At 38.2% G+C, this 15,234-nt stretch overlaps 1 protein-coding gene across 1 annotated transcript in view; it reads left to right on the top strand.

The window, feature by feature from the left end:
- Positions 1-10,932, top strand: part of LOC106716536 (rho GTPase-activating protein 100F) — a 28,708-nt gene extending 17,776 nt beyond the window's left edge. Inside the window, exons 5-22 of the mRNA XM_045678392.1 lie at positions 1,243-1,519; positions 1,884-2,013; positions 2,303-2,467; positions 2,651-2,791; positions 2,958-3,088; positions 3,181-3,649; positions 3,725-3,810; positions 3,976-4,127; positions 4,795-5,029; positions 5,252-5,514; positions 5,598-5,786; positions 5,958-6,180; positions 6,370-6,570; positions 6,807-6,917; positions 7,378-7,548; positions 8,333-8,413; positions 8,598-8,710; positions 8,789-10,932. Coding sequence (XP_045534348.1) covers positions 1,243-1,519; positions 1,884-2,013; positions 2,303-2,467; positions 2,651-2,791; positions 2,958-3,088; positions 3,181-3,649; positions 3,725-3,810; positions 3,976-4,127; positions 4,795-5,029; positions 5,252-5,514; positions 5,598-5,786; positions 5,958-6,180; positions 6,370-6,570; positions 6,807-6,917; positions 7,378-7,548; positions 8,333-8,413; positions 8,598-8,710; positions 8,789-9,424 — 3,774 coding nt within the window. The 3' untranslated portion in view covers positions 9,425-10,932. The remainder of the gene's footprint in view (positions 1-1,242; positions 1,520-1,883; positions 2,014-2,302; positions 2,468-2,650; positions 2,792-2,957; positions 3,089-3,180; positions 3,650-3,724; positions 3,811-3,975; positions 4,128-4,794; positions 5,030-5,251; positions 5,515-5,597; positions 5,787-5,957; positions 6,181-6,369; positions 6,571-6,806; positions 6,918-7,377; positions 7,549-8,332; positions 8,414-8,597; positions 8,711-8,788) is intronic.
- The last annotated feature ends 4,302 nt before the right edge of the window (positions 10,933-15,234 follow it).

Genomic DNA, 15,234 nt, shown 5'->3' with positions numbered 1-15,234 from the left:
TGAAATCCTTAAAATTGCATACTTTTATCAGTATATAACTTTACCGTTTACCGTTTGCCTTTTTGACATGATAATGATGTATCGATGAAATGAAAAAGCATGACTTCATGTCACGTTTTGCCTGAGCCGAGCGGGCAAGCAAGAGTTCGATGCTCGAAATCTTGATGTTTTTTTACATGTTAATTTAATCCGTGTCCGACACATGGGATTCCTTTACGAAGAAGTATCAATCGATATCATGAGAAGCAAAACGAGATGTCTTATCTAAGCTATTATTGGGTTAGTTTATAAAAGTTTTATTGATTTGTCACAAGCAATCGTCTCGGTCGTTTATTTAAGGAAACTGCGAGATTACTTTTCTGGAATAAAACATGGTCGCGACGCTATTGCATTTTATTATGATTCTCCATCTTGGCAACGAATTGAATAATATTTTTACATTAGGTTCTTTTTCATTCCAAAAGTAGCATAATCTTAGTTCATATTTTGTTTCTTAATTAAAATGTACAATGTAATTTTAAATAACTTCTAAATTCACAGAAATGATGTTAAGTTCAGATAATATTTTAAACATTTGCAAATGAATGTTATCCATACGATAACTAATCTGGTGACACATACCCAAGCTCAAAACAAATCAAGATAGTGGTTCTATCACTAAAATGTGTTAAGCTTTAATAAATTTGAAAGAGTGAATTTGTTGTTTACTTTTCCTTTACTATCTTTCCCTTTGTAAAAAACTAATATAACAATAATAACTTTCTATTTCATCTTTTGTTCATTAAGTAAAATACTCAAAATTTAACATTGTCAAATTAACATTAAAACGAGTAATGTCCAATGCTCTATTGACCCGAATTTTCGACGTAACCTAGGTGAGATCGGTTAAAAGAGCGCGGCGCTTCAGACCTATTGTTCGGGGCTGGCCTAGATCGCGTGGAATGTACGCAATCTAGACCAGCATTGTTGGTATGCTAGCAGTTTGTTCCCGCGTCTAGCTATGCAACGCCGGGATCCTTCGGTCGATTGGACCGCATACGTCTACATATCGTAGCACTTTGCGGTTGGCAATTGCGCTCTTTTGTAGCTGTTGTCGAAAGGACCGCTTTTATATTCTTGTACAGTTGTATTACAAAAGGAGGTTGTATAGAAAAAAAATGGAAGCTTTTGAGTGTTTGTAATGTGAAGCTTTTTAATAAATTTATTAACATCTTTGCTAAACTTTTTTTATTCATTTTACAGGACACCCGGCATATAGTCCAACTGGTGGAGATAGTGAAGCGTCCTGGTCAGACCCTAGGCTTGTACATCAGGGAAGGGGATGGCGGAGGGAGGACAGACGGAGTATTTATTTCCCGGATAGCTCTCGAGTCAGCAGTGTACAACAGTGGATGTCTGAAAGTCGGTGATGAGATCTTAGCCGTGAACTTGGTGGACGTCAGGCGAATGTCTTTAGACGATGTAGTCATAATTATGTCGATACCAAGAAGATTGTTGTTGTGTACAAGACAGAGGAAAGGTAAACTTGTAAAGTTAACTACGATGTTTATTAGGATTGAATTGATTCATTCTTTATTTTGAAAGTAAAAAACTAAAACAACACAAAATAAAATATTAATACGAGAATTTAGGAACGTGTTTGCGAAAACACCGGTTTTTAACTGTCTTGTCTAAATTCTAGACTTTAACTCTGTATTCTGTAAGGTCTTGATCCACAATCAATTGAAATTAAAAAATTGTGTACAGTAACAACAGTATAATTTATAGTTGTTCGTTTTATTTAAATTTATTCTTATCTTTGCTTTTACTTATTTCATTTTCACTTCATTTTTTCTTTTCTGTCTCTGAATTCTTTTCGTTATGAGTGTACACTAATACTGCAGGTAAATCAGGGCCGGGTTCGCCGTCGCTGCCACGCACCGAGCACAAGCCACCGCCTGTTGTGGTGCTGAAGAGAGACTGCCGTGACGATGACGAACGAGACAGAGACCGCGTTGATGGCCTATATTCACAGTAAGTTATTTTACCAAGCATTTCTAACTTCGCTTTGTTTTTAAACTGCCATTAGGTATGTTACTATTGATTACTGTTTTCAAGACTGAAAAGTGGGTTACCAGTAAAAACTTGTCCATTAATTTGAAGTAACGTTTCAATTATTTTCATTGTCTTTACCACGGAATTTAGAACTTGTACAATATTAATAAAACTAATAGATTAGTTTCTGCTTATACTTAGGGCAGTTGTGATTAAGTTGATTGATTTTTAATTAAAGTTTAGTTCAGAATATATTTTGATATCACAGACACGGAACCCTCCGTTCGACGGGTGGGCCTGGCGGTGGCGTGCGTCCGGTTGGAGACGGCCGAGAGGAGAGGAACAGATTGCAGCTCGGGACTCTTTCACCTGATGCCACGCCCCTCGATCTATACTATAATTCAAGGCCACCGTCTGATCATTCCACTTGGAGGTAATTAAATATGTCTAAAATAAACGTATTAGTTGAAATAATCTTGAAAGCTGACTGGATGATATTTCTATGGATGAAAACATTTCTTTACTGAATCAGTTTTGAAGAATCTCCAAAATTTAGCCTCAGAATATTATTGAAATGAGATTTAGTAACAAAAACGATTTTTTAATCAATTTTCAGTTATCGTCCACCGCCACCCGTTATAACCGAACAGCCAAAGTCCACGGCAACACACTTCGTGCCCTACGAGCGCTCTTACCCCAACACGTTAGAGAGTCTTGCGGAGAAGGTGCACTCATTCTACCCCCAGGACAGTGGAAGGTAAGAGGTCCAATAAAAGAAAAAGTATTGTGTCTGCAATTTTTATTAATTCGGAAATGTCAGTAAACATAAAAGTAATCATCAATTGAAAATCATTTTAATTGTAAATGTATATAACTTTTGTAAGAAACAAATTTGTTGTGTGTATGGATATCTATTTACCCAGCACTCGGTTCGGCGGGCGAGTCCCACGCTCGGGCTCGGAGCAGCAGCTACCACGCGCCGAAACTCACTCCGATTTCGGCCGGCACTCGCTGCTCAGGTCCAGCTTGAAGGCTTCCGCTGCTACTGGAGGAGGTAAACCAAAAGTTTTGCCAATTAAATCCAATATTGGGTTTCGAAGCACTTAAAAGGTTTTAAATATTATTTACCTTCTCATATGATTGCAGCAGCAAGTTTGTCAAGATACAACCATAGATATGGTGGAGTTGGAATGACGGGTCCACCTCTTCCAAGCAGTGGATTAACGGGAACTGGTTTATCCGGTTCCGGCCTCGGTGGATCAGGCTTACCTTCCGGTCTCTCAACAACTGGCCTTAGCGGCTTAACTGGATCCAGTTTAGTGGGATCTGGATTGTCGAGCACAGGACTCGGAGCTGGACTCACCGGTTCCGGTTTGGGTTCAACTCTAGGAGGTGGATATGGTACAACTGGTTTGGGATTGCCTTCGTACAGCAGTAAATTCGGTACGACGCGCAGGAATCGAAGCTTGGATTATTCTTCGGATACGGAAGCAACAGCTCCTACTAGAACTCCATACTATTCGGGTCTTAGTGGCTACAGGAGCAGTACCTTGGGAAGAGATATCGGATCGAAATTCAACTCGTTACCAAGAGATGTTAGGGGAACAGGCCAAAGGTGACTTTTGTTTTATCGGTTTATGATTCTTCATTTAAACTACCATTGAAATTTTGTTTTATATTTATCTATCAGATTGGGCTTATCCAGACGTGCTGGTAGCGTTCTCCAAGATGAGCCCGAACCACTTTCATCGCGTTTAGACCTTCGTTCTTCCAGAGGTATTCATGATTGTTAAATAAAAATGTCTTTATATTTCCGCTATTTAATTTCACCATTTACTTTTTTTCGAATCACAAAATGTGTGATATTATTAATGCCAAAAATATATACGCCTTGGAGGTAAGTGTGGATGTTTGTGAATGATTTTGCCTCATCGATGACAGGTCGTCTGCCTTCTTCGCCTTCAGTGTTCACATCCGATGAGTACCGTGCATGGCTGTCACGAGCGCCCTCAACTAGTGCACTTTACGAAACACTACGCCCTCGCCTTCCTACACACTATTCCGCTGAAAATATACACGACGCGCTCAAAAACGTAAGTATTATTTTTGTTTTATTTTTAAAGTACTTGTATATATTTATGTGTTTTATGTGCTTATAGGATTATACGCTATATAATAAATATCTCCAATAAAATTTATATGGATAAAAAAAATTTCTTCTAGTTATGATACAGCATTAAAAATCACCTACTTCGTCTGATGTTTTTTTTAATATTCTTTTTTCATTAAACCAATAAAAGTTTAACTTTGTGGCATTATTTCTTATTTGTTGTATTCATTTGCGTACAGGATATTCTAAAGCAAAACTTTAGTTGCAATTAATATTTTGTCATCACTTTTGCTTGCTTTAAAGGCGTATAAAATTTTGCTTAAGTTACAATATAACTTATATAATGTGAATGTATGTATCGTATATCTAGATTAAAAACGATAATTCAATATGATCATTAAATTAGATCTTCTTAGAATTAAAGTGTGAAAAAATAATTTATATTAAAGGCTCCAAATTACTCAAAGGACTTTTAACAGTAGCTCTCCCTATCGAGATAGAGTCTCTCACGCTGTACTTCATTTTATTGTTCAGTAGGGTTATGGATAGGGAGCCTTCCTTCTCGACCTTCGTCATTGACCAATTAACCAATCTGAGTGTGGTAGTAAGACACAAGCATGTAAATAAGTGTCTCTTTTGTATGTATATAGATGGAGAGCGGTAGTCGGTTCGGTTCGTCGCTGGGTTTGGCGCGGCGCATGGAGCGGCCGCGGCACCTGCCGGCGCGCTCACTTTCTTCGCAGCAGCTGGGGCCCAGCGGTTCACCATCGACACGCCGCGTGCGACAGCTGCTCGAGCTGGGGTCCCGCTTTAACTGTCCCAACCCCAGCCCCGTGCCTACGCCCAGCTCAAGACACCAGCGAGTTTTGGATTTTAATATTAATGGTGCGTAATAGTTGCTTTTGAACTTATTGTTTTCTATTTTTTTACACTTTGCGAATTATCGGTTTTTCTGGCCAAAGACAGTTTTAATAGCTAGGAAACTTAAAATGAATGGGTGTCAAATTCGTCCACGTGTTAAAACTGCACCTATGTTAAATATATTTAAAAAGTCAGTAGTGGTATTAGTAACAATACCTTTCCAAATTAATCTTTTTTTTTTTTCAGATTTTGTTAAATACAAAGTCGACAAGCCTGGCACGGGTGGGCTGTCTTCTTCGATGACAGGACTCTCCCGGTTGTCGGGCGGGGGTTTATCGGGCATGCTCTGGATACACCTGGTGGCGGGGCGGGAGTTGCGGACGCACCCTACGGGACACTCACCTGACTCCCCGCCCTCGGGCCCGCTGGCGCCGATACAACCGCCAGTCACTCCCAGAGACCTCTACTGTGTGCTGGAATGTGACAGAGTCCATAAAGCTAGGACTGTGGTAAATAATCTTTTCGTTATTTTTAGTGACTACAATTTCATAGTTTTCTTCCTCAGTTGTTTTAAAAGTATTGATGTCGTAAGGTGCGCACGGGAGAGCTAAGCTTCGAGTGGGATGAGTCGTTCGAGCTGGAGCTGGTAGACAACCGGCAGCTGGACGTGCTGGTGTACTCGTGGGACCCGCAACACCGTCACAAGTTGTGCTACCGTGGGTTGGCGCTGCTGCCCGACGTCCTCAACGTCTCGCCGCCATTGCATCAGGTTGCTATAAAGGTGAAGACAAAGAATAAATATAACCTATAAATTACAATGACTTATGTGTAGACTTTATTTTTTTAAGGATGTTAATGAAAATTTCCAAAGAATATTACGTGGTTGAGATATGTCTACCATTGAGGTTTGTCCAGGATGGATAAAAGGAGAATGTTATAATTTGACAAACAGTTGGAACCTCGAGGCACGCTGTACGTGCGACTACGGCACACGGAGCCGAACGAGCTGTTCCGGCGGCGTCCTGCTACGGCGCGCCTCGCTCCGCCGCCGCTCTTCGGCGCCGAGCTGGAGTCGGTCGTAGCGCGGGAGGTGCGCCCTTCGCACGCCCCGCCCGTGCCGCTTATTGTGAGACGTTGTGTCGAGGAGATTGAACGTCGCGGCCTGGATATCATAGGTACGTTGTTATTTACACTTTTATTAACAGAATAACAATGGCTCTAAACTTGACTCAATTGTGGAAAAATGTGGAGGACTACAGCACATTGATGAATGACTGTGATGAAGAAAAATATGACAATGAAATGATAATTTAGGACATCGAGTCAATCCATATTGATGCATTCTTTGTGGAATTTATTCACAGGTCTATACAGATTGTGCGGTGCGGCGAGTAAAAAGCGAATTTTGCGGGAAGCGTTCGAGCGCAATGCTCGAGGAGTCGAGCTGACTCCGGATTCTGTTCCTGATATAAACGTAATCACTGGCCTCCTCAAGGATTACCTCAGGGAGCTGCCGCAACCACTCTTCAGTCGGTGCTTGTATCAAATGACATTAGATGCTCTCGGTAATGTTATTTGTAATTTGTATTATATTTAATCTAATATTTTAATTTATTGTATACTAGAAAGACATTATTTATTAAACTTCTTGTATTGTACAACAGTGCAAGTAACGGCTCGATATTTGTATTTCTAACTCAATGTAATTTCACCTTTTACTTCATCAAATATAATTAATCTTTTACATGTCATAATCATGTTTTCCTTGTCTTGAATTTGACTTTATTTCTTCGTGTTCTAGGGGTATGTCTCCCAGACGACCGGGAAGGTAACGCTCGCCTGATGGCATCTATTGTGGAATGTCTGCCTCGAGCTGCGCGCGCTACTCTGGTCTTCTTGCTTGATCATTTAGGTATATCCTTTGATTATAAAACTTGTTTTCCGAAACATGAAACATCAATGTTATACAACAATATATTCAGCTTTTTCATGAACACATAACTAGAAAATGAGGTAAATATGAACTTACCTCTCGAACTTATTGCAAGATATTAAAAAATAAATTGGGAATTTCAGTGAGAGTTCAACAAAACTGAATTAGAGGTTTGCTAATTTCAGCATTTTTTGTTAATAGCTATATTTCAGTGGGTGGAGAAGCAAGAGTAAAAGAAGACTTCATAGTGATCCTGGTACTGATCGCGATAGAGTTATTGTATCGTTGTTAAGTAGTTGTTATTCATGTTAAATTACGGAGGTCATAACGGTAATTGATATGAAGTAGGTACAAAAAACAAGATAAAAATAAACTGAGGAGAAAAAACGTAATAGCTGATAATGATAATTTATGATTCATTGTTGTATTTCTGCTTTAGCTCTGGTGGTGGCCGCACAGGACCGCAATAAGATGTCGCCACAACACCTCGCCGTGGCCCTTGCGCCGCCTCTCATGCTACACTCACAACCCCCTAACGAACTAGACTATAAAAGACCCATACACGTACTACAGTGTTTACTACAAATATGGCCCCCGCCCAAACGTTCAGGTAATGTCATCTCCAATGCCACAGAGCACCGAATGTAGACCCGCCGAGACCCGCAACGAACGATCATAGCACGACCGGTAGACATCTGCTTCTACCATCATACCCATACAATATCATCCCATACCCATACAACATACATCCATACACTAAATATAATTATTTAGTTAGCACGTCTATAGAAGACTTCATTATCCCCTGCCCCTGTTTTATGCTAGTCTTAGATAATTAGAATCGTTCGAAAGGTTTAATTTTTTAATTGAGTGTAATCCATTTTGGTTCTTTTTGTATGCTCGACCTACCAACTGATTTCTATCATTATCTTATTTTATTTTGTACTGATATACTTTTCTGCATGTATTTTGCTACTTACCTGTAAAGCTTTGTATGATTGATTTATTTTGCATGTTGACGTTTGTTTTTAATCAGTGTTAATTTTTTATTACTATATTTTTCGAACTAAATTATACAAATTATTATCAATTCAGTCATTTATTGGCAATAAGCATCACTAGAAACATTTTAAACGTTTACAGTATAAACCTTTCAAAAATATTCAACTTTTTTAGGAATACTCAAAACACGAAATGAATTTATGCTCTCTACGAAACTTTGAATCTCTGAAGATGATTTATAAAAAAATGCGAAACCTTGCAAAAGGCATCCTTAACAACTTATCACAAAGTTTACTTGATAACTTCAGAGAAGCAAAGTTGTAGTATGTACCAAATGTATTCAACAGACTAATGGCTAAGCGGTACCTTAACGCATGTATGTTTGTAGACAGTTCGGCGCGGCGAGCCAGCAACCGGGCCGCGTGGAAACAGAGCCAGTGCATCGCAAGCGGGCTCAGCCACCCTACCCCAAGGTCTCTATTCTTGTACTAGTTGATATTTTTAGTACTTACTTTAATACGAATCAAAGTCTCATGCTTTCCCAACAGAAAGTCACCGCTTTCAATGAAGCCTTACATGATTTGATAGATGGTAGATTATATTTGGTAAGTTTAATTCAACAGAAACAAACTTTAATAATTGTCAACGTGTGCGCAGGCCGAGTTCTGCCCTCAGCCAGTCCATATCGGCCTCCAGCGGCAGCATCAGCAGCATCTCCGCCGCCAGCTCTCTTGGCTCGGCACGGAGCCGACCGATCGCCGCCCGCACATGTATGTACATTGTTTTTCCCAGTCAACCAAACCTTTAAACTAAGAATTATATTTAATATTTTGTATAATTTATTGCAGGTTCTCTCATCAGTCAGGGGCGGCCAATATCGTCCGCAGTCGCCACTGCGCGGCCCTCTGCCCGCTCCTCCTCGCTCCCGGCAGGTGACAGTCTCATCTCCCGGTTCTCCCAGTAGCAGCTCCGGGAGTCACAGCCCGGCGGACACCATCAAGCATGGCGGCTCCGTTTCGTCCATCCTGAGGCAACCGGAGCGCGCCGCCTCCCCGCGCTCCTCACCCAGGAACTCTCCTCGTGCCTCCCCTCGCGCCTCCCCGCGTGACTCTCCGCGGACACCGCGCGAAACTACACCGCGAGACTTAACGCCGAGAGACCTGACGCCACGAGACCTGACACCGCGAGACATGACGCCGCGAGACATGACGCCGCGAGACCTGACCCCGCGCGACTTGACACCTCGAGACTTAACGCCACGAGAGATGACACCACGGGAGACAACGCCGCGCGAGTCTCCGCGTTCCGCCATCCCTGGCACCTCAGCCGGCCTTGCGGTAACGCTCAATTCAAGCGCTGCAAGTGGCGGATTGAGCCCGCGCTACAGCTCCACCAACCCGTTCCTGCAGCAGTACGACGCGGAGGAGGAGGCGGAAGCGTGGCGTGCCGCCGACATATTCTCCTCGCCCTCCACGCACACATAGTGCTCATAGCGAATTGAAATTTTCTAGTCAATTTTTTTATTGAATCGAAAGAGTGCTACGATTCTGCTGTATATTATGTTTTTAACGAGCGTGGTGCGCGTTCGTCTAATGTTTATTATATATAGAGCGACTTATGATGTACATTATTGTGAGAATGTTTACCTTCTGACGCGTGAGGCAGGAGCCTCGCCGCCGCCGGCGTCCCGCCCCGTAGCATCTGTAGCTATAGCGTTATCATATTGTATTGTACATTGTATATAATATACGTATATGTATGTGCGCTCCAGTTTTGTACCAGTCGGGCGGGGCGGCGACGGACGGCCCGAAGCGCTACACACACATCATCCCACATATCAGAGGCTTGCGTACACATTCGACACTGTAAACTTTGCACGTTCAACTGTTGCAGATCACCAGTACCTTCCCACAATGCACCGACATATTTACCTTAAGCCAAAATGATTGACAGGTATCGTTTGGGAAGTAATATGTAGTAGTGTCGACAGTGGACTCAAGTCAGTAGGTCGAGTAGGGAGGTCGTATCATAGATCAGACGTATGGACTGTCTTGAGACTGAGACCATATCAGAAGTAGCTCGTACAGCGGTAGCGATGGACATCCGTCGTAGAACGAGCGATTGCGTGATCGGTTGGCGACGTCTGGCAGGTGAAGCAAAAGCAAAACAGTTTTGATTGAACGTTAAATATTCAAAATAATCCTTGTTCATTATTCAATTAATGTCTATAATTGTATAACGGTATATTAAACTAAAATAGATTTAGTGAAGCATTTTTACGAGTCGCTAATTCTATGAAGGAATGGTATAATTTCCTTTGAGGTCACAATCTCAAGGTCTATTTGCTATTTTCGAATGTCGAACATTCGATTTGTTATTTTAGGACTAACTATGCAACTAAATGTCGTTTCTATGATCCTTCGAGATTCCGAAATAGCATCTCAGTTCTTATGAAGTGCGTCTGTTAGACATATAAGAGTGGTAGAAATTGACCAATGACAGCACTGATTTAACTGTCACTGCCATGATTGGTCCATTTTAAATAGAGAATGTAACGTATTTATTACACTTGTTTATATGTCTGCCGGAGGCTGTTTGGTTACAAACAACTTTTGAGCTACACTTCAAGGCGAAATTTTGTTATTACTGTTTATTATAATAGCATTGCACAAATAACACGACTGATATGGGACACAATGTTTTTGATACTTTACTGTTTTACCTATTTCTCGTTTGTGATACTGAATACTTAAGATAGGGTTATATGGAGAGCTTTGTATGTATGTTGAGCGTATCACTGTTTCATAACTCATCGATTTCTAAGCACACGTTTATTTAAACTCATTTGTAACTATGTCCAGGCATCATATGTTCAAAGTCTTCCATATAATCCGGCACTAGTATTTGTTTTGACCTCGCCTTATGTGTAACTGAGTAACGATCGTTCACGAATTCCTTCGGCCAGATGATTTCTTTTCTTAATCTCGTCTAATGCACCATTGTAATTTGTTTATCATGCTATTCATTAGATTATACTATAATATCTGAAAATAAATAACATTGTTAATTATTATTCAATCTATAAAATAAATTTATAAACTATTTAAAAAATAACTTTTTGCAAGAGGATTATGTAGTATTAGTATGTTGATTATATACTTAGGGTGTATTTCCTATGCTAAATATGAAAGTCGAATATTGCTGAGCAGAAAAAACTATAATATATACTAAATAACTAAACTTAAAATATAATGATTTAAAGAAATTTAAACTCTATTCCCGTCGTGTGTAAATTCAATGAAAAATAACTTTTTATGTTTTTTAATGGCCTGTCTTAACGTTTTAATTCGTTTAAATATGAGAGCATACCTTTTGTTTCTTTAAATATAGTAAGCAAACCTATTTATAGTAACAAGATTTTTATTTTATTAATCTAATAAGATCACCAAATGTAAAACACATTGAAAATATTGGAATATGCTGTAAAATAGAGTAGATAAAATTTTTTTTATTTTTTATTATAGTAAATGTTTTAATAATTTATGGGTGTTTTGTGATAATGTTAAAATATAAAAAAAATATATTAATTAAAATATGTACTTCTTTTTTTATGCACGACGGGATTTAATTAGAATTAATACTTTTATATCAGGTAACAATGTAATCGAAAAAAAATAGTTGAAAATAAAACTTCATTGATCGCTTATAACAAGGAATTCATGCACGAAATACATTAAAACATCTATAAAGCCTGCTAAACACATTTAGTTTTAACTGAACAGTCAGACCGTTCAGTTTAAAAGAGCGTAGGCAATGTTCTCAGATAAATTACACAGTTTTCAGTACACACGTTATACTGAAAAGTTCGAGTGTTCAGTAAAAATTGAAGGTGTTTAGCGTAAATCTGAAGGTTGACAATCAATGACAATATAATTTTAGCTATAAATTAAAAAATGTGTAATGAATGTTTAGTGTTAAAGATAACGCCTACTAAAATTCGTAATACATAGCTCGGTTTGTATTGTTGGATAGTTGTAGTTTAATTTAAAATAACCATTGGTTTCCATTGACGAAACAGCTGCATAGAAACATATTGTTATCTCGTTCGTTTCAAAGGGAATTTAAGGGATGCCAATAAGTTTTTATACAGGTGCTTTGACATGGGAATACATAAAACTATATACATTTCATCTCATCAATATTGAATACGATAATTGTTTATTTTCTTTTTAATAAATAGCTTTTTGTGCTGTCAGATTCGCTTCTTGATATCGGTCAACCTTTCCTTAAATATTAGGTAATTTCTTTGAATTAAAATAAATATCTATGCAGTTACAAATTGGATCCTACTTGGAAATTTTCTATTTACAGAGAGAGGAAACTGGTTTTTAAGTATAAAAAGGTTGATAACCCCTGACTTAGGAGGCAAGTGCAGCGCATCATTGTCAACATTTTTTTTTGTTCCTAAATTATTGTTAATTGTTGGAAAATTAAGAAAATTTGTGTTTTGAGTTTACGTTTGCTGTATTTTTTATTTAATTGAAATATTTGTTCTGTTAGATTTCCGATCTTAAATAACTTAATTTATGTTAAAAAATGTGTACTTAATACTAACATTTGTATATGTCATGGCACGAAATAAAACGATCCTAATTTTTATAAACTCATTGAAATTAAAACAGGGTTTGTTGTGGAAAAACGTTTTATAAGAATTATTGTTAAATCCAACAATACGAGCCGATATTATAGTTCTAAATGAGATGTCACATGGCCGGCTAATAATTGCTACAAATTGACTCAAAACCCTACGTTGTCAAATTCGATAATTGTCACAAATCTTGGAGTATCAACATGTCTTGCCAGTTTCACACGGGAGAATTTGAAACAGAACAGTAGGCAAGAACAATATTTATATTGTTTTAACGTACATGCCGAAAAAGACAGTGCTTTATAACAGTAAGTGTGGGTGCTAACAAAAGCAGTAACTATTCTGCCCTCGTGTGAAACTTGTATCATGGCTGAAGACCTACTGTTTTCATTATGGGTCACTCTTATGTCGCTCATGTGGCATCTCCCACATAGATATAATACGTGAGACTTGAAGTGTCGCTCGACAGTGCGTGACCGGTAGTGTAGTGACGACGGCGCACGGCTTGCGTTGGCTTTCCCGCGGCGGCACCCCCACACCACGCCCTACACTCTCATATATATGTAGATAGATTTGTTACGTGTTGTGCAAATTAAATCCATTAATAAATTATAACTGTTGGTCTCAAAGATCCCAAAAGTTTTATATTAAATTCATCGAGTCTGTTTCTTCCATTTTGGTGTAGAAAATTTGTAGACTTAACCAACGAATTCTTCAAAACGCTGGCCCGTTTAAATGTTGCAAATGTTTAATTTTCTGTACAAATGATGTATTTCTTTGTACACTTATGTAGAGAATAGAATATAGTTTGTTGTGAGATATTTTGTAAATAAACTCATTTAACTATTCTTGGTGTTCAATTATCGATTGTTGTAAAGCGGAGTTGATTGTTGATAAAGTTTTAACTAGGCAATGCTTCTATTTAAATGTGAGTCGAGATCGATATTCGTGTTTATCTTATAAATTTAATTTAGTCGTGTGAGAAATTATTTTCATTGTCTGGAAGTACCGGAGAGGAAAATAGTTATAAACCCCAAAGCCCTTCAATGCGATTGGAGGGTCCACTGATAGCACCAGAGGTAGAGCAATAATGAAATATTTTCTAATTGTTAATCAGATATTTGCATGTAAATAGTGTTTTAAGTTTGCGTTTCGTATCCTGTATGTACGTGTACCTTAGGTGTTCATAGAGTAGGTGTGCAAGGGCCCGCCAGGGGGCGCCGCCGCCGTTCGTTTGCGTTGCGAGGCCCTCGGCCTCACAGATAATATCAGTATTTCGAAAAATTTGGTAATGTAGCGTTATTACGTGTACTAAACGTAACCAACGCCGCTCGTATATGTACCGGGCGGCTGGAACACAGATGAAAATAAATAATACGACGTTAAACTACGCATTTCATTTTCTTCCTCAAACATATCTTAGCATTTTGTATTCAATAAGGCGAAGCAGTATACAGCGACAAAAGTTGGGCCCAAGACTTTTCTAGGCTTTTCCATATTATTTTACTAATAAATTTAGCTGAATATTGGGCATAGTTTCCTCTGACCAATTGATACATCTAAGAGCCGATTGGTATGCAAGGATATCAAATGCGGGTGGCATCCTTAAATGATTAGATGCAAAAAAGAAAATGGTAGTATCAAGACAGTGTAAAATCTTGATTTAACGCGCTCGGTAAGTCCATCTATTTGCAATAAACTCTTAATAGATCAATTCAGAGATCTTTCCTAGGTAGACATACAATGAGATAGGTAATAACAATATATTTATTAAAAATTGCTTTCTGGACAAAATGATCATGTATAAAAAGGATACCTTCTGGTATACCTAACTGAATAATAATAGAGGTTGTGGAGATAACAAGCAAAATATAGCCTACAAAAGCTATGGAATAGAAAGCTGTATCGATTGTAGGCTAGGATTAAACGCGCAGAAGCGGAAACCTGCTGATTGCGAGGATTTGTTATTCTAATGACTTGAATGACGCGGCGATCTGTTTTGACAGCGGACAGCGGTATTACTAAATACATTATAACATTAATTATGAATTGGGCTTTATGATACGAGTAAACTGTAATGAATTCTCTATAGCAATCTATTTGTTATTAATATGTAACCAATGTTATAATGATTCCACGAATATATCGCTTATTAAATAAGGTACACAAATAAATAATTAAAGTAAGTGAAATATTTTATAGTCTTTTTTTTTCGAAACAAAATTAAATGGTAATTTTGGGTTATAATGTCTTGTGATTTTGCTTTGATGGTTTGATGGTTGCTTTGAAATGACATTAATGTTTCTGATTGTTTGAAGAAAATGAATTACAGTTTAATGTTATAAATGCGAAAGTTTAGATTGATGGATGGATAGATTATTATTATTTATTTATTTATTTATAATACAATTATAACCTAAAATACAACTCGTAGGTATCTCCAGAACAACTCAATGGATCTTGCTGAAATTTGGAATAGATGTAGAATGTAGTTGAGACTACTTAGTTTTTTTTAATTCCGCGCGGACGTAACACAAAAGATAATAATAAAAAAAGACGCAATAAATTTTCAATCGTTTAATATATGAAAAGGTTAAGATAAAATGACGTATACTATAGTAAAGTCTGTTGGAATGTATTTCTTGG

This window comes from Papilio machaon, chromosome 6 (genome assembly GCF_912999745.1).
Source record: "Papilio machaon chromosome 6, ilPapMach1.1, whole genome shotgun sequence".
Lineage (NCBI taxonomy): Eukaryota > Metazoa > Arthropoda > Insecta > Lepidoptera > Papilionidae > Papilio > Papilio machaon.
Note: the sequence above shows the minus strand (reverse complement) of the source record. Positions and strands in the feature narration are given on the sequence as shown.